This window comes from Culex pipiens, chromosome 2, assembly GCF_016801865.2.
Source record: "Culex pipiens pallens isolate TS chromosome 2, TS_CPP_V2, whole genome shotgun sequence".
Lineage (NCBI taxonomy): Eukaryota > Metazoa > Arthropoda > Insecta > Diptera > Culicidae > Culex > Culex pipiens.
In genome coordinates, this window is record NC_068938.1 from 116,930,786 (window position 1) to 116,956,421 (window position 25,636).

Sequence of the window (25,636 nt, forward strand, 5' to 3'; positions counted from 1 at the left end):
AAAACTGTTGAGGAATTGTTTACTTATATTTTTTTCAAGACTAGATCGATGCCGGTGTGTTCTTTTGTACTGACTGAGATCAAAATAAAATTTACCCGCCAAGGTGACCATTTGTCAAACTGACATTTCTGGGGTGCGTTCACAAAGTGCTGCAACAACGGCAGCACTGAACACACCCACAGCGTGACAAAACATGCTACACGAAAATGTATCCTGAAATGTCAAAATGAAGTATTTCATTTACCGCGGTAGACACCGGTGGATAATAATCAAATTAACAAAAGCCCTCCGTATTTTTTTGTTTGGCCATCAGGGTGAATCCTGTTAATGAACCTCGCCTAATTTTTGATATGTTATGTAAAACTGTCCGAGGAATCCGTTAAACATATTTTCAGATATAGGCTCTTTGGTCCAGACACCGTCAAAATGGCATTTGATGTTTTCATAAGACTTTTTCAAATGTGAGACTAGATTTTTGAAACTCCACATTATTTTTTCTTGGAAGTCAAACTTATCATCTTTCATTTGCGCCCAAGACAGCTAAAATCGGTTGGAATGGAGCGAAGTTATGATTTTTTTTTGAAAAAAGTGGTTTTTGTAAAATCGACGAAAATGGTAATTTTCCAGACCACCCTAACACGACGTAGGCCACCCTAATGGCCAAACAAAAAAATACGGGTCGAATTACACTGAAAGAAAGGCACATAGCAATATCACATGTTTTACACATGGATCTACCCCATACGACTTAACATGTGAATGTCATGTGCAAATCACATAGAAAATTTTAATCCCGCTGCATATTCAAACCAAGTGAAAATCACGTTGAAAATGATGAAAATGAAATGGATTGCACATTCAAATCAAATGATTTTCTTTTTCTTTTCAAATGAATAGTTAAAAAAAAGTGATTTTCTTTGTTAAAGAAAAAATAGTTTTATATATCCTATATCGTTTATTGCAAAATTTTTTTTTTTTCGCGAATACACCAATATATCACATTTTCGAGACCGGAACTTCGGGTGATCAGCGAACCGTGGCTACAATATCACAATCCGGAACTATTGCGAGGTCTCCATGGAAATTTTCGTATCTTCGCGGGGAGCCACTACGAGCAGCGGCAGCAGGATGCGGTCGATGGAAACTGTTTTGCCCGAAACAAGTTTACCAGGAATTCAAAACCTTTTAGACTCGTCGATGAATTTGGATTCCAAACGAAATTTACTGAAAAAAAATGAAAAAAATCCTGTTTATCGCTTATTTTTAAAAGAAATAATCAGAAAATGCTTACCACAGTTTAGAAGCATAGTATTAACAATTAAAACACACTTTAGCAGCTAAAAACACAATTTTAATGAGCGAGCTCTCAACTCGATCTTTTTGTAGATAGCCATCTTGCTTTGGGACTGATTTTCGCCATTTCAACTTCAATATCTAAAACATTTGACATTAACGTGATTTCCACTTGAAAACCAAAGGATAAGTCAATTGGGGCAAATCAAAGTGCAATTCATGTGAATCAGACATGAAAATCTCATGAAAAAAGAGTGGATCAATATGGGTTGAACTAATGTGGGTTTCACGTCCATTAGACATGTTAAACATGTGTAGGTCTAATGAAAAGCATGTAAATTTACCATGTTGATTTTTTGAGACACTCACGTGAAAAAACACATGAATTTACTATATTGGATTCTTTCAGTGTATTTTGGCCAAGGAACCCCCAGAAAAATTTTGAGCCAAATCGAAGCACTTTTTTTTCTTTAACTTTCATACGGAACTGCTGTATAAATCTCATCATAAAATTCCGCATAAATCCGTGTAGAGGGTGACGGTTCTCGAGATTTTCAATTTCCCGGAAATCGAGAGGTGAATTTGGCCAAATCCCGAGAAATCCCAGGACCCCGGAGTGTTTTTACTATGCCAATAGCGGCAATAATTTAAAAGGAAAAGTAATAATTTAGTCAAAATTTAGTTTCTCTTCAATGAATTGTATTTAAATTAATTCATACTTATTCTTAAGACATGAATGCCACAAAAGTGGTAACATGTCTATAATAAAAAAAAATACTAATTCTTTGAAACTTTAAGCTTTTCAGATGCAAAATTGTAGTTTAAAATGTTTACGAATCTTAATTGGCACTGCACAGTGGTCCAGATCGCAAAATTAAGTGGAAAATGGATTTTCCGAAAAATGGTGACGTTTTGGAGCTTTGGTGTCTTCAGAAGAGTTGTTGCAAATGGAAAGGGGCAACTTTTGGTTTGGTTCAAAATTAGGGTGGTTCACGATTAGGGTGATTTTGAAAATCTAACTTTTCAGGAATATTTTTGGGAATTTTTTTGTCTTCTAGAAAGTTGATGGGCTTGCCAATTCAAGCAACTTTGTCGAAGACACCAAAATTTTATCTCGTAATCTACGCCTTCTATGACCAAATTTATAAAAAGCATCTGAGCATACCTTCAAAAATCAGTTTTTTGAACGTGGCAATTCAGGGTTAACTTTTAGAGAAAAGTGATATTCGGAGCACTTTTAGAGCTCTACAAAACAAACATTTTCATTTTTTGACATGTCAATTTGGACTTAAGGGTCAAAAGTTACAGCCATTTTAAGGTAAAAAAGATGCAAATTTAAAACTTAAATATCTCAAAATGGCGCAAGCCAAATTTTAAGCACTAGGTTGCATTTGAAAGAAGAGATCTAGCACTACAAACGCTGAAAAAATCTCAGGGGTGTTTTTCTTTAAACTTGAGATATCTTCATTTGAAAAAGTCTAATTTTCAAGGGAAAACCATATGGGACCACCCTAACGAAATTCGAAAATTGTCCAAATATATGTTTTTCCATGTAATTTTGCCCGCTGAATCTGAATCTGCCCTCAGAATTGAGCCAAAATGTCAACAAATCGATTTTTGGTCATATTTTGGGTTTAAATGATAATTTTACATGGAAACCCAAAATATGACCAAAAATCGATTTGTTGACATTTTGGCTCAATTCTGAGGGCAGATTCAGATTCAGCGGGCAAAATTACATGGAAAAACATATATTTGGACAATTTTCGAATTTCGTTAGGGTGGTCCCATATGGTTTTCCCTTGAAAATTAGACTTTTTCAAATGAAGATATCTCAAGTTTAAAGAAAAACACCCCTGAGATTTTTTCAGCGTTTGTAGTGCTAGATCTCTTCTTTCAAATGCAACCTAGTGCTTAAAATTTGGCTTGCGCCATTTTGAGATATTTAAGTTTTAAATTTGCATCTTTTTTACCTTAAAATGGCTGTAACTTTTGACCCTTAAGTCCAAATTGACATGTCAAAAAATGAAAATGTTTGTTTTGTAGAGCTCTAAAAGTGCTCCGAATATCACTTTTCTCTAAAAGTTAACCCTGAATTGCCATGTTCAAAAAACTGATTTTTGAAGGTTTGCTCAGATGCTTTTTATAAATTTGGTCATAGAAGGCGTAGATTACGAGATAAAATTTTGGTGTCTTCGACAAAGTTGCTTGAATTGGCAAGCCCATCAACTTTCTAGAAGACAAAAAAATTCCCAAAAATATTCCTGAAAAGTTAGATTTTCAAAATCACCCTAATCGTGAACCACCCTAATTTTGAACCAAACCAAAAGTTGCCCCTTTCCATTTGCAACAACTCTTCTGAAGACACCAAAGCTCCAAAACGTCACCATTTTTCGGAAAATCCATTTTCCACTTAATTTTGCGATCTGGACCACTGTGCACTGAGTAATTTTTCTCATGTTTCAAAACTTGTGTCAGGAACTTCTTATTATATTTTTGTGAAGTAAACAAAATAGCTAATATATAGGGGAACAGCATCTAATTCCAGCGTGCCTCTAATATTGGCAGGTCAGAACTTTGACATTCAGTTAAAGCTAATTAATAGCGTTTTCAACTGAAATCGAGTTATAAACAGCTCAATAAGAAGTGAGCAAGCAAGTTTCTATAAAAAGTTTTGCAAAATTAGTTTTTTAAATAGTGAAAATCAGCAAATTGGATGGAGTTAGGAGCAAGAGCTTAACCTGCAAAACATACGAGAATTTCGCCTAATATCTAATTATCGGGATTTTTGCAATATGATAAATAACGATGAACTTATTTTGAAAAAGCAATTCCCTCTTAGAAATAATAAATAAAAATTATATTAAAAAAAACTTCAGATTTCATTTCTTGGGAAATTTGCCTTTAACGGTACACATCAACCATCGCTTTTGCACCCAGATTTCTGTTACAGACATTTTAGTATCTTCAAAAATACGGGAACTATCGATATGATTTTTTATTCATCCCCTAAATTACAGTCTTCAAAGTTATTTACAATAAAGTTTGACCATTTTGACAATCAGATTCTTTCAGGATTGGGTCCGTAAGTTTGACAAATTTGGAATAAGAAGACAACAACTTCTTCGGTTGCTGTGCACCCTTAAGTAAGCTTTAATGTAAATTTTGGGGTCCACATTTTTTTGGCTTCTCTCAATAATAGTTATTGGAACTATTGATAAGTTAAATTTTACACTTTCTGAATAAGAAGATTAGAGAAGCATTATTCAAACTTGAACATCGAACATTGAATATCCAATGTTCTAAGCAATTAGGATATTTTCAAATAATTTTCTGGTATGTTTATGTAATTTTGCTTCGATATTTATAAGTTTAAAATTTCCCGGGAGTCTCGACCGAATTTCCCGGAAGGTCCAAAAATGGTCGATTTCCCGATTTTTTTTCCCGGGAATTCCATCTCGTCATCCTCTAAATCCGTGTTATGCGAAACAATCCGTACAAAAATCCGGTTGGCTAAAATCCGCGAAGAGGGTTAAAATTCGGTATGGTAGAATAAAATCCGTACAATTGGTAGCCTTACGTATAAGCTAAAAATAATTTAGGAGTTGTTTTTTTCACTTACCGCCATTTTTTCTGCATTCAGTATATCGTTGTCTTCGTCTGAAATCTGCCGATGTGGGAAGTACGATACATACCCGAGCACTTTATTTATTTCATTTAATGCATTCATCTTTCCATTGAAGCTTGAAATTTGCAACACACGCAAAATTATTCTGAGTCGACACATTTCTAACGCTCGCAGCAGATTTTCCTGATTTGGTACATGACTTATCAAGGCACGGGCATATTTTACAATACCATTTATAATATCGTTTTTTCCTTCAAATTTGGCTTCTCGTTTCAACTCATCGTCTGATAGGGATTCCAAAATATCCAAAACAACGTCCCAAATCGGCATGAAATACCTTTCAACTGTTGATACCGTTAAAAACTCTGCACACTGCCCAAATGGTTGCAAAAGGGTGTGCAAAGTATTGAGCGTTAGTTTTTCTGGATTATCTTCACCTTCACATTTTGTATATGATGGACTAGCAATTGATGTATCACTGTTGCATTTATCTTTCAAACATTGCTTGCGAAAATTCGAAATTTCCAAATTCATTCGATCTTGGAAGTTGTCAAATCCTTTGTGAAGCCCGAAGTGGTTGATCAGATCAACGAGCCAGCCACGTGGATTTTTAGGCTCAGGAGGTGAATTTGCATAAATTTGACTGCCCTGAACAATATGTTCAGTGTCCGCCTGGGCCAGATGTAGTTCTTGTGGACGAGATGCATTATGAGTGTGAAATTTATTATCTGGATCAAAAACAACCGATAGCAGTTTCAAAAGATGATAATTGTCTCGTTTCATGTGCAGCGAAATCAAGTGGAGCAATTTGCTGCATGACATTAAAATGCAATGATGAATATTGTATTTCCATGACGAGACTGCTTCATCAGTTAAAATTTTGATAAATGATGTTGAAAGTCCATCTCGGTAGAATTTAACACATGGTGAACAATCACCATCGATTCCTGCAATAAAGTAAGATTTTTTTTTCAACTGAACTGTGTTGCTGCAAAAACTCGTGATTTAAAAAATAAAAAGTAGATTCCCCCTACGTATGGTAACGGCGTTAGTCCTGCGTAATATGTCACTCCCCAAGAAAAGGGGTCAAGAAATGGCTTTACGAACATCAAAACAAAAAAAGGGGACCGATTTCTGGGGGATTTTTAACGGGATGGTAACGTCGGTACCATGCGTCACTATTTATAAAATCATTAATATTCAAAAACCTGTATAGCCGCTTATAAAACCTTAACTGTCAAAAGTGTATGAGTTAAAACCTTGTTAACATTTTTGGAACCCACCCTGCGCCCAACGCCTATGCCAATAAAGCGTCTTAGTAAGAAATTTACCAACACATTTGTTCGAGCCGCTGTCAACCCGCCCGAAGAATTTTTGAAGGTGAGCAGTGTCAAACCCCCCGACTGCTGCGATCATCAACGAGAAGGTTGGCAATAGCAAACGGTGCGCAAACGAGAGAGTGTAGAGAGTTTTTTGGCCCGCAACGAACGGGTTTGCGCGATCCACATACACAATTTCTTGACCAACTTTGAACGTAACACAAATTTTTTTTTTCTTTGCGCTTTTTAGTTGCAAATTTCACGGGGACCTTAATTAAATAACTCTACAGTATGTAAAAAAAGTATTTACACCCCTTGGGCACTATGCACGTTTTTAAATACCTGGGCAAAAAGAAAGTTTGATCCACGAGAGCAAACATTACGAAAGTCCATACATTTTTGGCATATTCCTCAAACGAAACCATAACAACGTTTTTGCCTAGTGTTGAGACGTCGCGCCCGGTTGAAATATCTCGTACGAACACCCCTCGTACGGACCGAACCCAAAAGTGGGTAACGGTCAGGCACGCTATGAGTAGTATGACTGACAGGGTGGGATGAGCAAATGTAAACATTGCAAACGGAGAAGAAGGTGAAGGTAGATTTCTTCACGCACAAAACAACTCCAAAAAGTTGCAAGTTGAACAAACAAACATAAAGAGGAAAAGCTCGCAGTCGCATCGTATGCGGTCCACCGCGGACTCCGGAAGTGGCGTGAAATCCGGTCGATTTCGGTGTTTTTCGGTGGGGAAAAGTGCGTAGAAAGTCCTCAACCGGTGCCAAAGCGTGCGGGCGGGGCCTCGGGCAGTGCTTTTGGGTGCGGCTCTTGCGAGCGGACGGGAATCGACGCGCGTAGTGTTAAACGACGGATTCGAGTGATCGTTCGAGAGCGTGCGGATCAGCGGTGCCAAATCCCGCTGTGGCGGACGGTTCGAAGTACGCGCGCGAGCGTGTCCACCGGATAGTGTAGTGCGCTAAGGAAAGAATAATTTGCAGAGTGGAAATATACAGAGAAAGGAAAACAAGATGTCGAAGAAGCAGAACAAGTGGCCGCTGGACGGTAGGGTCACACGGTCGAAGTCAATCATCGGAACAAACATGGAGGAAAAACTGGCCAAAGGAAAGGACTCCGGGAGAGCTCAGCAGGGAACATCGGGAACCAGTGCGGCGACTTACGCTGGAGTGACAACCAGCCCGGCGGCAAGTACCTCAACGGTCTCCGTCCAGCAGGAGGTCACTGGGCAACGGGGAGTGGTTTATTTCGAACCCATCGATACCGGTAAAGAGTATCCGACTCAACCGGTGGAGCTGGCTAGGATTCTGACCCAAAAGAGATTCAAGGATTACCGGGAGGTGACGAAGATTGGGCGGTTCCAGTTCAAGGTGGTGGTCACGGACGCCGGCGCGGAGAACAAGTTAAAGTCCCTGAATCTCGCAAGCCACAATCTCAAGATCCACCTCCCACGGAAGAACAGCTCGACAATCCTTTTCGTCAAAGGAGTTCCGCTGGATTTCGGAGATGAGGAGATCAAGGACTGCATCACAACAGAGACGGAGGTTCTGGAGGTGCAGCGGATCAAGAGGAGGGTGAAAGAGAATCTGGTTGACACGTCCAACCTGAGGATTACGGTAGCAGGCCAAAAGGTTCCCCGCTTGGTCAAGATATATGGCTGCGCCTTTAAATGCGAGCTGTACATTTTCCCCATTCGCCAATGCCAGAACTGCTGGAGGTTTGGCCACAGTGCTAAAAATGCACTAGCAAGCGGCGGTGCAGAATTTGCGGGCGTGGCCACGGAGAAGAGGATTGCGGAGAGCAGGATCACTGCCCCAACTGCAAAGGTCAGCACCGGGCCTCGAGTAAGGACTGCGCAGAACGACGAAGGATACAAAGGATCCTGGATACCATGCGGACGAAGCAGATCGGATACAAGGAAGCGGAAGAAGCAGCTTTCCCTAAAACGACAAATGGGTTTGAGGGATTGGAAGAGGAAGGAGACGAAGGCGTCGTTTCGTACCCCCCCTTGCAAGTAAACCGACAACGAAACAATCGCCCCGAAATTTCGGGTCGGGTCCAAGACTCATCGGGGGGTGCAAACCAAGCGGAAATCATCCGGCCGGAAGGCGGAGGCTGTCAATGTCCGGAAAACCCCTTCAAAACCACCGACTTTGAGCGATTTCTGGACAAGATGCGCAGAGAGTTCTTGGCCGAAGTAAGGAACCAGAATTGGATACAACCGTTGAAGATTCTGCAGGCACACATCGGCAAGAAAGTCCAGGAAGTATCCTCAGAGTTTATTGTTTATTGTTTATTGTAAAAAATATCATTTGACTACTTATGGTCTATATGATTAGGCTTTCGAGCGGGGTTGGAGCGGGATCAGCTCATTGTGGAAGTCGCGAACAGGATCCAGGACATCATAGAGAGGAACTCATCACCGAACGGGAACGGAAACAGAACAGCCGATAAGCACAACAGTGGCGTGTAAGAAACTCAACATCCTACAAAACAACGTGCAAAGTATTCGCCCGTCGGAGACGAGGGAAGAACTGTATCGATTCCTAGTAGACAACGAGATCCACGTAGCGCTGCTGCAAGAAATCTGGTTAAAACAGAAAGAGCACTTCCGGATGGCCCACTACAGGATGGCGAGCCAAAGAAGAAACGAAGGTTGGGGAGGAGTAGCAGTTCTGGTACACGAAAGTTTGGAGTTCGAAGAAATAAAGTTTCACAACTTACTGCCAGTGGAGGTTATCGCTGTCAAAGTAGTGAAAGGATTCGACCCAATTACCTTCGTATCAGTCTACGTACCGCCAAACCGGGAACTGCACAAGGAATGTCTCGGGAAGATCGAAAAGCTCTTCGAAGAACTGCAGGACCTGAATGGCGAGGTCTTGGTCGGAGGGGACTTCAACGGGCACCATCAGAACTGGGACTGCAACATCAAACCGTGTCCGAAGGGGATCCTCATTCAGCGATTGATGATGTCCTCGAGAATGGTCCTCATGAACAAGCAGCAAGCCTCAACGTGTATGACCACTGCTACAAGACCAAGCTCGACCCCCGACATCTCCTTCGCCACTCCGGGACTGGTTAGGAAAGCGTCCTGGGAAGTCTTGGATCAGGAGTTTGGGAGTCTGCATCTGTGCATCCTGGCTCAGATTAGCAGCGTGATTCCGGTGTTCCCGAGGAAGACCACAAAAATAAACCAGGAAAAGGCCATCAAGCTGCTGAACCAAGTCGATCCAGATTGCATTCAAGACCCGGAGGAAATGCAGAACATTCTGGAAGAGTGTTTGGCGAAAGCATCGTACGTGGTAAAAAACAAGAAAGCCAACTATTTGAAGCGATGGTGGAACGAAGACATTGAGGCAGCCTACGTAGCCAAACGAGAACAGTTGAGACGCTACAACAAGACCAAATCCCTCACAAACCAACTGGAACTACAGAAGAGACGAGCTGTTTTGAAACGGTTGATAAGGCGAGCGAAGCGGGAGTACAACAAGGAACTCAGCGAGCAAGTGGATGAATCAACCCCTTTGAAACAGCTTTGGAACATCATTAAAGGTCTGGACGTAGCGTTAACCCAACAAGTCTCGGCGAAACCGGAAATGTCGGAGGAGGACGGTAAGGCGTTCATGAAGTACTACTACGATGGGAAGCTCAAGGAGACGTGCCGACCGGAGATCCGAACCAACGAAGAGCTGAAAGGATACGAACGCCCAATCACAGTAACCGAAATCCTGAACACGCTCAAAAGGAAGAAGAAGCACTCGGCACCTGGTGGAGACGGAGTGTCTTACGCGATCATCAAGGGACTTGACCTGGGATTTCAGACCAAGCTGTGCGAAATGCTCAACCACGTTTTCGTCAGCGAGGAAATCCCGGAAAGGTGGAGGTGCGTCAAGGTGAAACCGATCCCCAAGCAAAAAGGCGATCCTCTTTCCCCGTCCTCCAGAAGGCCGATAGCCTTGATGAACGTCAACCTCAAGTTGATCAACAGCACGGTTAAGGACAGGTTGAATGAGTTCGCGGAGGCTGAAAATCTTCTACCTAAACTGTCTTTTGGGTTTCGGAAGAACTGTTCAGCAATTACCTGCGTCAACTACCTAGTCAACCGGATCAAGGAGGCGAAACGGGAGAAAGATCAGGCCATCGGAGTGTTCTTGGATCTGTCCGGCGCCTTTGATAGCGTCGATCTTAACATCCTCATGAAAACGCTGGTCAACTTGGGTATCCCTGGGAAGCTCATTTCCTGGTTATTCACCTACCTGAGCAAAAGGACCCAAGTGCTCGAGACGGACGGCAGCAAACTAACAGCAGACACCAGTGAGGGGCTACCACAGGGATGCCCAGGATCTCCTATAGTCTTCAACTTCTACACCATCCCCCTGCACGATGTCAAAGAAGACGGTAGTGAGCTGATCCAGTTCGCGGACGACTTCGCTGTGTTGGGAATTGGAGATACATTGGAAGAAGCAGCAAACCGAACTAACCGATTCCTGGAAAAGTTGGCAGCAGCCCTAGAGAGCCTGAATCTGACCATCAACGTCAGCAAATGTGCAGCGATCGCGTTCACCAACAAAAACCACGAACACTTGAAGATAAAAATCAGACGGGAAAAGGTGGAGATCAACAACACCCACAAGTACCTCGGTTTCACTATGGACAAGACATTGACCCACAGAAAGCACATAGAGGATGTGAAGGAAAAAGGCGCGTCCAAAATCAACATCATCAAGTTGCTGGGCAGAAGGAACAGCGGAGCATGTCCCGACACCTTGGTCAAGGTCGGAAACGCCCTGATTAGAAGCAAGACCGAGTACGGAGCACCGATCTACGGAGCAGCGGCACCAAGCAACCTACAGAAAATCCAAACCGTCCATAATGCTTATCTGAGAAGTGCAATGGGATACCTGAAGACCACACCGATCCACGTGATTCAAGCAGAAGCGGGCCAACTTCCAGTCAAAGACAGAATTGAGTTTTTGACCCTGAAGGAGATTCTCAAAGCAAAGTTTCACGGCAACCAACTTCAACCCTTCATCGAAAACGCAATCAATTCTGACGCGGACAACGGAACGTTCCTGACCAAGATCGCGGTGAAGCACAACGATGTCGTCTGCCAACTTCAACCAAAGGATCGGTTACTGGAAAGCAACCTAAGGCGGGTTGGCCCGGCAGCCAAGAACAAGATCAGGAACAAGCTCTTCAAAGGGCAAAAACCCAAGCACGACTACGGAATACACTTCTGGAAACGGAAATTCCTGGAGGTAAAACAAGACCGGTATGACGGGTTCAAACTCGTTTACACGGACGGATCCAAATCGAACGATGGTGTGGCCGCTGGAGTGTACGACGATTCGGACCAGGAAGTGCTGCAGCTCAAAATGAACGAAAATTTCTCAATTACGAACGCGGAACTTCTGGGAATCTACGAGGGAGTACAGATGATCAGGCGAAAAGGCTACGAGAAGGCGGCAGTAATAACAGACTCTCAAGGAGCTTGCCTCACACTGAACAATCCATCGCTGGTGAAAGAAAACTATCTGGTCTGGGAAATTTGGAAACAACTCGAGGCAGCAGCTCCCCAGGACATCCGTGTCCAGTGGGTACCGAGCCACCAGGAGATCCGAGGAAATGAACGAGCAGACGAAGTAGCGGTAAAGGCCAGAAAAGGAAAACAAAATCTTTTCAACACACTTACACACAGAAAAAAAATCTTGGTAATATTACATCTGGGAAGGGGTACATCTTTTATGTCAGAAAAAAGGTGTAATGTTACCTCTGAAAATGTGTAATTTTACCACTTTTCTGGTGTAATGTCACTTTTTCAGTCTAAATTGAGGTAATATTACATCATAAAAGAGGTAATATTCAACCTTCCAAAATAACAGCTTCCAAATTTACATTATTTTTTACTGTGCACTCGGAGATGGAATCAAGCTAGCAGAAAAAGAAATTTGGGACAGCTGGACAAGAAACTACACCAATTTTAAGATGGGTTTGTTTTGATTTTATTTCGCAAATTTGAGATCACTGAACCGAACTTCATTTTGCTTGGTGACTTTGCTGAAATTTAAAAAGTGACAGTTCTAGGGACTTAGCGTTTTCAAAGCGGGTGTTCTGGTAAGTTTGGCAAATTAATTTTTTTATTAAAAATATCACTAATTTGTATGTTTTACAGCATCATTCATGGCGCACCGAGTTGATTAACACTCGAGAGGAACCGAAAGCCAAGAAGCAGCAAAAGTTGTTTCTACCGGGCGTTGCCATCCAAGAATAAAATCAACAAATACTTCCGGATTTTTTTCGCAGTTGTGCTTTACCATCTTTTTATATTTTAATCTTTTCAAATTCAGCTCTTGATACTCATCGATGACCCTCCTGGAAGACGACCGTCCCGCCGGAACCATCACCCATCGAAATGTCCACCGGTGGAAGGACCGCCGGAAGCAGTTGAAAGCGACCGCTGACGGCATCGCCGGTGGCGGCTAACAGGAAGGTTCAGGCCGCAGATTCAGCGCGTTCTCCTGCACGACAACTCCACACCAGCTTCGTAACGCTGTAGCTGCTCCCTCGTCACAAAAGTTCGGCAACAATCTGGGCGACTACTTGCTCCCTCGATAATCCAGGCCGCGGTCAAGCTGTAACAGTACGGGAGTCGTACGATGCGCAGCAAGCTGAACCGAGGTGGAGGAGAACCAATGCAATGCAGAAATGCCAACCTTTCTCGGCCAGGTTCTGCAGGAAGAAATACCCAATGCCAACACACTACCCTTCTTGAAACACTCCCGCTTTTGCGCCAGTGTGGCCCCGATCGCCACACTGCGGAAGGTCTGTTACGAGCCCGACTAGTTCTGCTCAGGGCGGGTTGTGGAACAATCGCAAATGTACAACGGCAAAGATACCCAAAAATCTACAGCAAAATCGAAATTAAAAGCCAAAACCAAATTGCAGTCAACAATGCAACGAATAAACAAACTGTACTTGGGGAATGAACATAATTTTTATTGCCCTGGCAAAATGCATCAGGGACGACTTGGGGATCTTAATCTAGCTGATCTGACCTGATTTTTCGCTTGTCGTTCTTCTCGCTACCGCTCGTGCTGTTGATGTTCACGTGGCCGCTCGATGCTCGTGCAGCCGCTGGCAGGAACGCGGGTGAACCCCACAGCTGCGTGCGCCGTCTGCTGTTCGGCGTCTTGTCGTCAGATGACTACGTGCAGGACGAAGAGATGATCACGTGGCCGGAGCGGCTCTGCGCTTGACGACGGCCTTCAGTGGCGAGCGGGTGATGTCGATCACCGCCCAGATGTTGGCGACGAGACCGGTTGGTCCCGCAGGTGAAACACGTGGCCTGGAGCGTCCGAACGCTTCCCGACGGCCTTCACAGGTGAAGAGGTGGTCGTCGACCGCCACGTGGTTGTAGCTGGCGTGAGGCACGAGGTGGAATGTCGCAAGGCAGTGCGACCGGGTTTGCTCCAGCAGGATGTTGATGGCGCTGCGAAGTCTTGTCACACGATAAGATGGCGTACACGTGTGTGTCGAGCTTGAGTGCGTGCGTGTGTGCGGATTGCGGATGATGCCCAAGTGCGCCGGACGCGGCGTCGGCGTCGAAGATGGTGGACGTCAGATGGATCGCACCCGTCCGGTGACGATCGCGGTAGCTGCTCGCAAGCAGCGGTTCCCCAAGATTTTACAGCCGCCGGTGGTTCCCTTTTGCTCGGGGTTTTGGCGCGCTCCTACGGGTTGACCACTACCAGACGTGAAATACGCACCCCTGCGGAGTGGCCGTAAATCACTTTGTCGGGCAGGCGACCAGTCGAAACTGGATTTCCCCTGCAGGCTGCGCCCTTAGCTCGGAAACCGTTGCTGTGGTTTCCTACGGGCTTGTCGACGTCCTCGTGTGCACCACGTGGTCAGCGACCAGGTGCTGTCCGACGCTACGGATGATCGCGCGCTCCGGTAGATGCTGTCCGGAGTTCGGGCCGGCGAAGATCGCCGCGTGGTTTGCTGAGAAGAAACCAAAGAGAAAAACCTTCTCCCTGAAGGTTTTCTTCAGGTAGAAGAACGACACAATTAGCGAACTGACCCTAACTTTTCCAGGCCACTTTTACCTCTTTTCCGCTTTTAGCTACTCAAAGTACGTAATGTACTGGTTTGCGTTGATGAGTAGAGAACTGTTAAGCTGACAAAGGAGTGGTTTAGTTTCGCGGGTTAAATTTCTAGAACAGCGTACAATACTCACTGCTGTTAGTCCTATCGAGAGCACATGCAACGCTCTAGTTCGCTTGCTTAGTGACCATTCAGGTGTCGCCTAAGTTCTCACTCTGCTATAAGATAGCCTTCACTGCGATAACGATCGCTCTTCGCACTGACTCGCAAAACTTACTTTCGCTCGACGGGTTTGTTCAAGGGTTTGTACTCGCGCACGGTTGAGATACAATTGAACTTGACCTTCGTATCGATCGTGCCTCGAGCCCTTTCGTCTCGGATCGGAAAAGGGGTTGTCCAGTTGTGATTGGTCCACGTAGCAGATCGTAGATCGGCAAGTATTAGTGATGACCGTTTCGAAATGGGCAGGGTGTGGCAAGGATAAATTTTCCCACAGGGTCAGGCCGAGTGGCGGGCAAGACGATATCAGATCGATTCTCCTAACACCTCGATCTGAAGCGCAGTATGTAAAGGTTACAAAGCTTGGAACCGATCGAGGTCCCGTTCACGGTATCGCTGGACCGCTAGTTCACGTCCCGGATGACTGTTCCGGTCAGGTGCAATCTGCCGCCCAGCAAATTCTCGATTATGGTCTTCGCAACATGGCGCAGCCGGAAAAGGTGCTGAACGATGGACAAATTTTGCTACTGCTTGACTCGACCACGAATCTGCCGTAATTCCGCGGATGGGACAGTCGCGATGCGTAACAGTTGCTCGAAACCCCGCTCCGGAAGAATATAAGAAACCTTAAAGGTTGGGACGGAAGGTTCGCGGCTGCCAATCAGTTCGTAATCGAGCCGGATTGTGATTGAAAGGGAGTAATCTTGCCCGAACCATGAATCCGAATCTGCTTCCGCCGCCCCTGGCGACAAGTGCCATCGACCTGCTGCAGGAGATGCTCCTCGAGCGTGGGGCCATCCGGGCCGACTTTACGCTGTACCAGGACTTCGGATCTGCTGCTGGTTCCGCATCAAGGCAAATGTGACGCCGACGCGGCCCGCTTTCGCAACACCGGAAACCGGCTCTATCTAAACGGGAAGAATGGGGAAGCTTTGGTGTGGTACAAACGGAGCATCTGCTTCGCGGAGAAGGAGACGGACCAGCTGGCCACGGGATACGGGAATCGGTAGGGCGGGAGGCGTGTGTGGTTTGATTGAGGTTATGTTTTGATGTATGTTTTTTGAATTTGAAGGTCGGCGGTTTACTTCGTGCAGGGCGAGCAGCAGATTGCCGCTGGCCGTTCGAAGGTTTCAAGTCCGCGGATGGTTATTAATGTGGACATCAAGCCCTCCTGGCCAAGGGAATAAGGTTTGATCACCGGCGTACGTGGCCATGTCGCCCAGGATGCATCCATGTCGTCCGCGGATGGTTATTAATGTGGACATCAAGCCCTCCTGGCCAAGGGAATAAGGTTTGATCACCGGCGAACGTGGCCACGTCGCCCAGGATGCACCCGTCTCCGGTTCCCCTCCATCGAACGCACGCCGACCTGCGAACGCACACCCAAGGCCAAGCCTTCTGCCTGTCCGTCTTTGACAGCCGTCCCCGGTGATCCGCTCGACAAGAGCATCGTAATCCGGCCGCTGGAACGTAATCGTTATTCTAATCGTCCGAACCGATAGCCCGCGCAACCTTGTCACCGAACTCTCCAACGATGTCGACAAGTGTCACTCGCTAGTCCTCGTCCACCCGTAGTCAATTCCGTTGAATTCCGCTAAACAAGATGTCCCGGGTGGCAATCCTTCGGTACGAGCAGTAGCATGAAGGTTTGCAGGAGGATCCGTTGCTCCTAATGCTGAAAATTATGGAATTAAGTTAAATTATAACACCATTAAAATTCAAATAAAATTAACAAAAAACTAGCCCAAAACGACAATTTCCTTTTCACTATCATTCCGAACCGATATCCGTCCCCCGGAACCATTTTTCTGCTTTCCTGGAGGATTTTTCCGGTACCCAGCCCATGTCAAATTTGAGATCGACTCACGGGGTGGTCACTATACATATATAACATATTTCGCATGTATTTACTACGGTTAATCCGTATGTGCATCCATATTCACGAGATAGATAAAACGCGAAATTCTACTTTACGATTTATTTCAGTGGTACAGGTTGTCAGTTGTCGTCGTCGCGTGCTGCACATTGTTTACAAACAAGAAAAAAGGAAAACGCACACGAAAAGTCGCGATTGCGTTCCCGGTTCTGCTACTGACCGGCAAACAAAACCGGGACCGAGTTCTTTATCAAGTATCAAGCTGGTTCGCAGTCCCAACAGACGGAAGCCATAAAACACTTTCCGGTAAAATTAAGATGCACCCCAGGAAAATTTCCTGTAGCCGGAGTTGAACCTGCTTGAGTGTATTCCGAAACAGTGGCCCAGAAATTGGATTGGTTCTTCGAAACGCAAGTGACTGCCGGATACAACCTATCTATGGAATGGGAGCTGCCACGGAACGGGACGTGTGGGTGAGTTCGAGGAGAAACGAATAGAAGCTATAGGTTATGTTTTTCAAATTCATTATTTTTCGTGAATTTTCAGGGCCAAGGAACGAACAGGAATCTTAACGAAAGTAGATTCAGACCAAGGAAGAGTTAATTTTGTCGCAAGAGCTTTCTTTGTACCGGAGCGAACGAAGCCGTTGACCGGGCGGATGATTTAGGGTTTGCTAAGGTGACAACAACGGTCAAGAAGTTCGACCCGGCCTCGATGCGCCGCGGAAACCAACCTGCAGGGAACATTTCGTCACCAGGTAGACTACGAGGTAGTTTCAACGACGTTACAGTAGTCCCTGCTGCTGGTCGTGCAAGGATCCAGATTATCAACCGCCGGGACGCTATCTACGCAGCCGCCGCCAGCTAAGGAACAGCGTTCCCTGTCGCTTATGGCCCGCTTCTTGTCAATGCTGATTGAGCACCGGCGGCAAGACGTTAGCGACCAAGCCATGAAGAATGTGGATGCTGGAAGTGAGTTTCACGATTGAGTTATTCGAATTAAGCAAAATGTGTAATGTTTGCAGAAAACGGATCGGGTCTGGGCCGCTGAATACGTCGTCATAAGCATTGCGAGAAGAACGAGCTAAGTACTGTACTGTGCGAAATACTCGTTCATTCTGACCCAAGTGATGACCCCTGTGACAATTTAATTCAATTTAACATGTATTAATCAGTACCAAATAAAAAGGTTAGCTAGGGTGTTTTTTTTTTGCTCGGAGGGTCCAACTCTTTTCGCTACGCCTCCAATCGACGGCACCGATTTTGTCGGTGAACAGGTTATGGCGAAAACGATAAACATCAGCATCAAAAAAATCAAACCATCCACATTAACGACCCCCGGGTCTTTTGTGGTCTCTATTGCAAGTTTCTGCTCGAACCTAGTAGTCTGAAGGCTTGAATGGGGAGAGCACCCAAACCTCTTTCTACTCTAAGGAACTTTCCACCCCAGTGTTTGAACTGACGACCTTTGGATTGCGAGTCCAACCGCCGCCAGCGATTCCACCGGAGTAGGCTTGGTTTGGTGTGTTGTTTGTACTTATGGCATGGAGACGACTCCTACACCTGAAATGACTTAACGGCCTAACAACCAAGGCCGGGACCGACATTTTAAGGAAGGTTGGAGCAGATGGGAATCGAACCCAGAATCATCCGCTTACAAAGCGGACAGCGTAACCATTTGGCCACGCACTGCCACAACATCACGGGGATGTTAGGTGCTACTTCGTGTGGGGAGGGGTTTGTGCCGGTTTTATAGGTGTCGAACACAGCATGCTAATTTTTTGCCGTACACAACTGGATCAACGACAACCCAGTTCCATCACTAGGTAAACGACACTTTCGCCTTTGCCGCTCTATTCAGCAGGTGCTGTTTGAACAAAATTGATTTGGCCAAATTCCTCAGCTTCCGGCTCCAGTCCGGGTAGTTCTAGTATTTCTAGTTCCATCCGAATCTTCTTCAAAATACAAAACTAATCTAAGTGACAGTTGCCAATGACGTTTAGAAACGTCACAGCCCACACTGATCGAAATTTTCTCTTAAATCTTTAAGTTCCTCCTCGTGAATCCGTATTTACCATTATTTACCATTATTTACTGGATTTGCTCCAAATGCCATACGGATCAAGCATGTGCCCAACCCCTTGGATCGACTTCACCATGTTAAAATTAAGTTCGGGTACTCGATGTCAAATTTGTATGGCTACGGTTTGCGCCGTTTTGATTGGATCCACTCAAATTTGAGTTCCCCTGGTAAGCGTGTGTAACAGGCTTGTGACCGATCAAATTTAACTAATTTGGGGTCGCTGAACCCGAATATGACCATGAAAATCGGTCACGGCGACCCAGGAGCGTGTAATCCAAGATGGCGTCCAATATGGCGAAGAGAGAATCTTCAAGTATTTTTAAACAACATGTAACAGGCTTGTGACCGATCAAATTTAACTAATTTGGGGTCGCTGATCCCGAATATGACTATGAAAATCAGTCACGGCGACCCAGTAGCGTGTAATCCAAGATGGCGTACAATATGGCGAATAGTGAATCTTCAAGTATTTTTAAACAAGATGTAACAGGCTTGTGACCGATCAAATTTAACTAATTTGGGGTCGCTGAACCCGAATATGACTATGAAAATCAGTCACGGCGACCCAGTAGCGTGTAATCCAAGATGGCGTCCAATATGGCGAAGAGAGAATCTTCAAGTATTTTTAAACAACATGTAACAGGCTTGTGACCGATCAAATTTAACTAATTTGGGGTCGCTGAACCCGAATATGACCATGAAAATCGGTCACGGCGACCCAGTAGCGTGTAATCCAAGATGGCGTCCAATATGGCGAAGAGAGAATCTTCAAGTATTTTTAAACAAGATGTAACAGGCTTGTGACCAATCAAATTTTACTAATTTGGGGTCGCTGAACCCGAATATGACCATGAAAATCGGCCACGGCGACCCAGTAGCGTGTAATCCAAGATGGCGTCCAATATGGCGAAGAGAAAATCTTCAAGTATTTTTAAACAAGATGTAACAGGCTTGTGACCGATCAAATTTAACTAATTTGGGGTCGCTGAACCCGAATATGACCATGAAAATCGGTCACGGCGACCCAGTAGCGTGTAATCCAAGATGGCGTCCAATATGGCGAAGAGAAAATCTTCAAGTATTTTTAAACAAGATGTAACAGGCTTGTGACCGATCAAATTTAACTAATTTAGGGTCGCTGAACCCGAATATGACCATGAAAATCGGTCACGGCGACCCAGTAGCGAGTAATCCAAGATGGCGTCCAATATGGCGAAGAGAAAATCTTCAAGTATTTTTAAACAAGATGTAACAGGCTTGTGACCGATCAAATTTAACTAATTTGGGGTCGCTGAACCCGAATATGACCATGAAAATCGGTCACGGCGACCCAGTAGCGTGTAATCCAAGATGGCGTCCAATATGGCGAATAGTGAATCTTCAAGTATTTTTAAACAAGATGTAACAGGCTTGTGACCGATCAAATTTAACTAATTTGGGGTCGCTGAACCCGAATATGACTATGAAAATCAGTCACGGCAACCCAGGAGCTTGTAATCAAAGATGGCGTCCAATATGGCGAATAGTGAATCTTCAAGTATTTTTAAACAACATGTAACAGGCTTGTGACCGATCAAATTTAACTAATTTGGGGTCGCTGAACCCGAATATGACCATGAAAATCGGTCACGGCGACCCAGGAGCGTGTAATCCAAGATGGCGTTCAATATGGCGAATAGTGAATCTTCAAGTATTTTTAAACAAGATGTAACAGGCTTGTGACCGATCAAATTTAACTAATTTGGGGTCGCTGAACCCGAATATGACTATGAAAATCAGTCACGGCGACCCAGGAGCGTGTAATCCAAGATGGCGTCCAATATGGCGAATAGTGAATCTTCAAGTATTTTTAAACAACATGTAACAGGCTTGTGACCGATCAAATTTAACTAATTTGGGGTCGCTGAACCCGAATATGACCATGAAAATCGGTCACGGCGACCCAGGAGCGTGTAATCCAAGATGGCGTCCAAGATCCCTACTTTATTAGTCAATACCGGCGCCCTCCCAAGAAGCCTGCAGTTCATCGAAAGGGAGGAATGTTAGTCCGATAATTGAAGTTGCAGACTCATCAAGCACACAGTTTTTCGCTATATACTTGTTGATACCGCTTGAGACCGTTGAATCCACAGCATCTCCTTCAAGCATCACGTGATTATTATTTTTTGGGTTAGTAGGATAAGGTATTGGCTTTTCGATGCCTCCCGAGCTACGATGCTATGGGGAGAACTTTCATAACAGACCCGTCGGCGAGCCTTCCGAGCAACGATGCTATGGGAAGGACTTTCTGGTTAACACACAAAATCACTCACTCACAATTATTTCACTCCACTATTAATTAATTCAAAATGTCAGTGCGTCTTTCGATCATTATATAGAAATGGCTTTTTCACCATACCAAAAATAAAACCTTATTCGAAAAAAATATACACAATTTACCCGACGCCGTGCCTTCCGATCAACGATGATGTAGGAAGGGCTTTGAAAATCACAAAACAATTAATTAAGATCACAAAAAAATCACAAAAAAACACCAATTACTCAACGAAAATTACGCTCAAGACACAAATAATTCAGTAAGGCATGCTATTATTCGATTACCACAATCACTCACCCCATACGAATAGCGACCCAAAAGCACAACAAAAAATTAACCTGCATAATCACGACTTCGCGTCCCCACTTCCAGCGCACCAATGATGCTATTATTCGATTACCACAATCACTCACCCCGTACGAACAGCGACACAAAAGCACACAAAAAATAACCTGCATAATCACGACTTCGCGTCCCCACTTCCAGCGCACCAATGATGCTATTATTCGATTACCACAATCACTCACCCCATAAGAACAGCGACACAAAAGCACAAAAAAATTAACCTGCATAATCACGACTTCGCGTCCTTACTTCCAGCGCACCAATGATGCTATTATTCGATTACCACAATCACTCACCCCATACGAACAGCGACACAAAAGCACACAAAAAAAATTAACCTGCATAATCACGACTTCGCGTCCCCACTTCCAGCGCACCAATGATGCTATTATTCGATTACCACAATCACTCACCCCATACGAACAGCGACACAAAAGCACAAAAAAATTAACCTGCATAATCACGACTTCGCGTCCCCACTTCCAGCGCACCAATCTCCAAGATGACGTCCAATATGGCGAAGAGAAAATCTTCAAGTATTTTTAAACAAGATGTAAAGGCTTGTGACCGATCAAATTTAACTAATTTGGGGTCGCTGAACCCGAATATGACCATGAAAATCGGTCACGGCGACCCAGTAGCGTGTAATCCAAGATGGCGTCCAATATGGCGAATAGTGAATCTTCAAGTATTTTTAAACAAGATGTAACAGGCTTGTGACCGATCAAATTTAACTAATTTGGGGTCGCTGAACCCGAATATGATCATGAAAATCGGTCACGGCGATCCAGGAGCGTGTAATCCAAGATGGCGTCCAATATGGCAAAGAGAGAATCTTCAAGTATTGGACGCCATCTTGGATTACACGCTCCTGGGTCGCCGTGACAAGCCTGTTACATGTTGTTTAAAAATACTTGAAGATTCTCTCTTCGCCATATTGGACGCCATCTTGGATTACACGCTCCTGGTTCTCCGGAGGCCACATCCGAAGATCATATTTGGCAAATTCCTGAAACCACTCTTGCGTCATGTTTTTAAAAGAGGAGTGTATAACTCATGTCCCCATTCAAAATCAAGAAGTTTGATACGTCGCATGACTAGTTTACGCTGTTTCCTAATGCGGTTCCGGATGTGGCCACCGGAGATCGGTGGAACCGGTTCCGATGGGTCCTATGGTATTTAATATTATTCTAGGATTGTTTTGCGTGACTATTCATGGTAGAAGAAAGCTTATCAGTTCACAATTGGATAAATCTGACACTTTTTCCAAAAATCCGGATCTTCCGGTGGCCTGTTCTCCGGCCGCCGGTCCGTGCGGTGCGATTTTTCATCGGATTATTGTTCCTGGTGCAAAAACGAACCTTTTGGTGTATAGCAATCGATGGTTTGCGCGAAATCATGTTGCGGTAATTTTTTGGGTCCTTTTTTCCCACTGTGCAATGCTTAGAAACTCGGATCGTTTTGCACTTTTCAGCAAAGTTGTAAGGAATTTAATTTCCTACAAGAATCTCACACTTGGACAATTTCGGGCGAGACCCGTGATGTTTGTCTGCATATATTTTTGCGATTTCCCCATATAAACTTCCACGATAAAAGCGACCCTTACACCTAACCCGTAAAATTGGTAACGATTTTTTTTTTTGCCTAAGGAGTCAGAAGGTATCCCTGATTTCGTTTATTTTATTGTCACCCTAGTGGACACTCTGTTTGAAATTAAAGATTAATTATATTCACAGGGCCACGTGGCGCGGTGGTTAGCGGCTTCGGCTGCCGATTTCTAAGATGCTATGGGGCACATGTTCGATTCCCGCCTTATCCTCCTGGGGAAGTAAAACGTCGGTCCATTTGCGCAAAAGAGGTTTTGGGTGACATAACCTTCGGACGCCTAGAAATGAGCAGATACTTGCTACTGAGACCACAAAAAACCCCGGGGTCGTTAGAGTGGATTGTTTCGCTTTGATATTTCTGGTAAATTTGATTGTTTTTACCAGACAGCTGGTAGAAATTTCGCCCAATTTTCGGCAGATTCGTCTGGCGTTACACAAAACTTGGCTAGAATAAGTGTGCCAAGTGTGTCTGAACTGCACGACAAACGTCCGCCTGCGCTAAACACTCAAATTTACCAGATTATTTTCCGACCGGGCAGCCAAAAGGGTAACTTTTCTATACCTGATCACGAATTCGAGGTCAATTTTTCGATATCTCGTGACGGAGTGATGGTACCTGGGTCGAACGAAGAAAATATTCTGTCTCATTTTACACGATATCTCGCAAGATCTCCTTTCTGCTCTCACAACCGCAAGCTTATGGAGGTGGCTCGCACTGACAGCGGCTCGACTTCCTCTCCACTTGCCTTATTGTGGTACGACCCCATTCACTTTTGAACATGTGAAAAATACTTTTTTGTTAATAGGAAGGGCCCACACAAAGTTGGTCAAAATAAAAAAATACAAACATTGGAAAGTGATAAACATTGAATAAAGAAGATAATTAGCGAAAAAATTGTGCACTGTATTCCGCCGGGGAATTGAACCCCATTCTATCTCATACCGTGAGAACGCATCACCGATCTGCCAACGGAACCAAACCACCGTGCTGAGAGACGACCTCTTAGAACGTGATCTGTTTCTACTGGGTTTCTACTGGGTAAGATCACGTTCTAAGAGGTCGCCTCTCAGCACGGTGGTTTGGTTCCGTTGGCAGATCGGTGATGCGTTCTCACGGTATGAGATAGAACGGGGTTCAATTCCCCGGCGGAATACAGTGCACAATTTTTTCGCTAATTATCTTCTTTATTCAATGTTTATCACTTTCCAATGTTTCTCACCATGAGACATGTGTTGCTCTAATTTATACGGTTACCCTCCTTCTGGGTCAAAACTCAAAATTACTGCGAAAAAAATACAAATTTAAGTGAAAACCAATTCTATGAAGTAATACAAACCAGCTTGAGAAAGTCTTATAGCCGCATTTAATAATAATTCCAACTCCTGATTCGGCAACACTGGTACCACCCATCGCGAACTAGATATCTTTATGTTAAGTGAGGCCAACTTGTCTTCTGGAAACCGTGAAACCTCATCCGAGCTGCTAAAAGGCAAAATAAAAAATAACACAAGTTTTTTTTATGTCATCACAGACAAACAGACGGGAACCTCGAGTGCGAAACCATCGTCCTTCAATAACCGAGCCAAAAACGGTTATTTCGAATGCAATATAGCTTCGGCATCCACTCACCCGGCGCTGATGGCGCTGCTGTCGTGACAGCTCACCCGTCTTTCCTCAGTGTGTGTAATGTGTTTTTGTTGTTGTAAAGTTAAGCGTGAGCACGTGGCAGCAAATGAAAACAAAACAAAATATGACAAGATTGGGGCAGTTTCGGCCAGGGTCAGATGAGCGGCTGACTACCGAAGACATACCTTTTGCACCACTATTAACCCAGTAGGCCTGCCGATGCCGTAGCCGCTCATGCGGCGTCCGCTACTGCGGAGGAAGCCAGATTCTGTGGTGAAGTCATCTCCTTCGGAGCAACCTGCTTATCCTTCTAGATTGCTGCTCAGATTGCTGTTCAGATTGCTGCTGCTGGTCGTTTTTTTGACGCACGGCGTCTTTTTCAGGGGGGTAGTATTTTTTGAGAAATAGCAAGAAAACTGTCATATACATATGAAAGTGTGGAACATCCCCGTTCATTTGCGGGGCGAACGAAAATCTTTGGTCGGGAAAAATCAAAGTTATCCTCATTTGAAGTTTTTGAACTTTTTTCCTATGGGGCGAAATTTCGAATATTTCAGGGAGCGGCCGTGGCTGACTGGTTACGGTGTTCGCTTTGTAAACGAATGGTTCTGGGTTCGATTCCCATCTGCTCCCAACGAGAAAGTTAAGAACACATAAATTTGAAATAATGAATATGAACGGAAAATCAAAGTCGCTCGAGGCGGGGTTCGATCCTCCGTCCTTTGGATTCGTACGCAAAAATGCTAACTACTAGACCATGACGACTTGGTGAGCGTGGACTGGAATTAGGAATACTGTTACAGAGAGCGAGTTGTGGCGCTATAACCACGGCAAATAGTGTCCAGGGCATTCGTGGAAATACAATGTCCCATCCCAGAGGGTCCCGGAGTACCAAACCTTCTTAGCATGGTGCTCCCAACGAATACAACCAAATCTCGGAGCGTATGGTGGTGTGTCCCCACGCTTCTTCCTCCCCTGTCGATTCAGAATTGTGTTGTTGTTCGAACACTCAGTGCTCAAACTCAACCCAATTACGAGTCATCTCTGCGATACGGCTTTACGCAGTAGGCCTGGCCGCTTTAACGCTTGTGATGTTTCAGTGCATTTCAATGCAATGGCGCACTACAAATGTTACTAAATGACAAGAAGAGTGCTAGGCGTCATCTAACCTATGGCACTCTCCAGGATCCCTTCGAAAGATTGGCTG

General features: G+C 44.5%; 2 protein-coding genes across 7 annotated transcripts in view; one reads left to right on the top strand and one right to left on the bottom strand.

Annotated features, from left to right (window-relative positions):
• Nucleotides 1-25,636, bottom strand: part of LOC120424064 (probable ubiquitin carboxyl-terminal hydrolase FAF) — a 406,051-nt gene that overhangs the window by 362,900 nt on the left and 17,515 nt on the right. For 5 of the 6 annotated variants that reach the window (XM_039588080.2, XM_039588081.2, XM_039588083.2 and 2 more), the window contains 2 exons: nt 24,140-24,285; nt 4,916-5,868 (listed from right to left, as the gene is read on the bottom strand). In XM_039588080.2, coding sequence (XP_039444014.1) covers nt 4,916-5,868; nt 24,140-24,285 — 1,099 coding nt within the window. The remainder of the gene's footprint in view (nt 1-4,915; nt 5,869-24,139; nt 24,286-25,636) is intronic. The other variant, XM_039588085.2, reaches the window with a different exon arrangement.
• LOC120424065 (uncharacterized) lies at nt 6,708-9,020 on the top strand. Its single transcript, XM_039588089.2, has 2 exons — nt 6,708-7,176; nt 7,237-9,020. Exon 2 carries the CDS (start codon nt 7,267-7,269, stop codon nt 8,269-8,271), a length of 1,005 nt encoding a protein of 334 aa, XP_039444023.1. The 5' UTR covers nt 6,708-7,176; nt 7,237-7,266; the 3' UTR covers nt 8,272-9,020.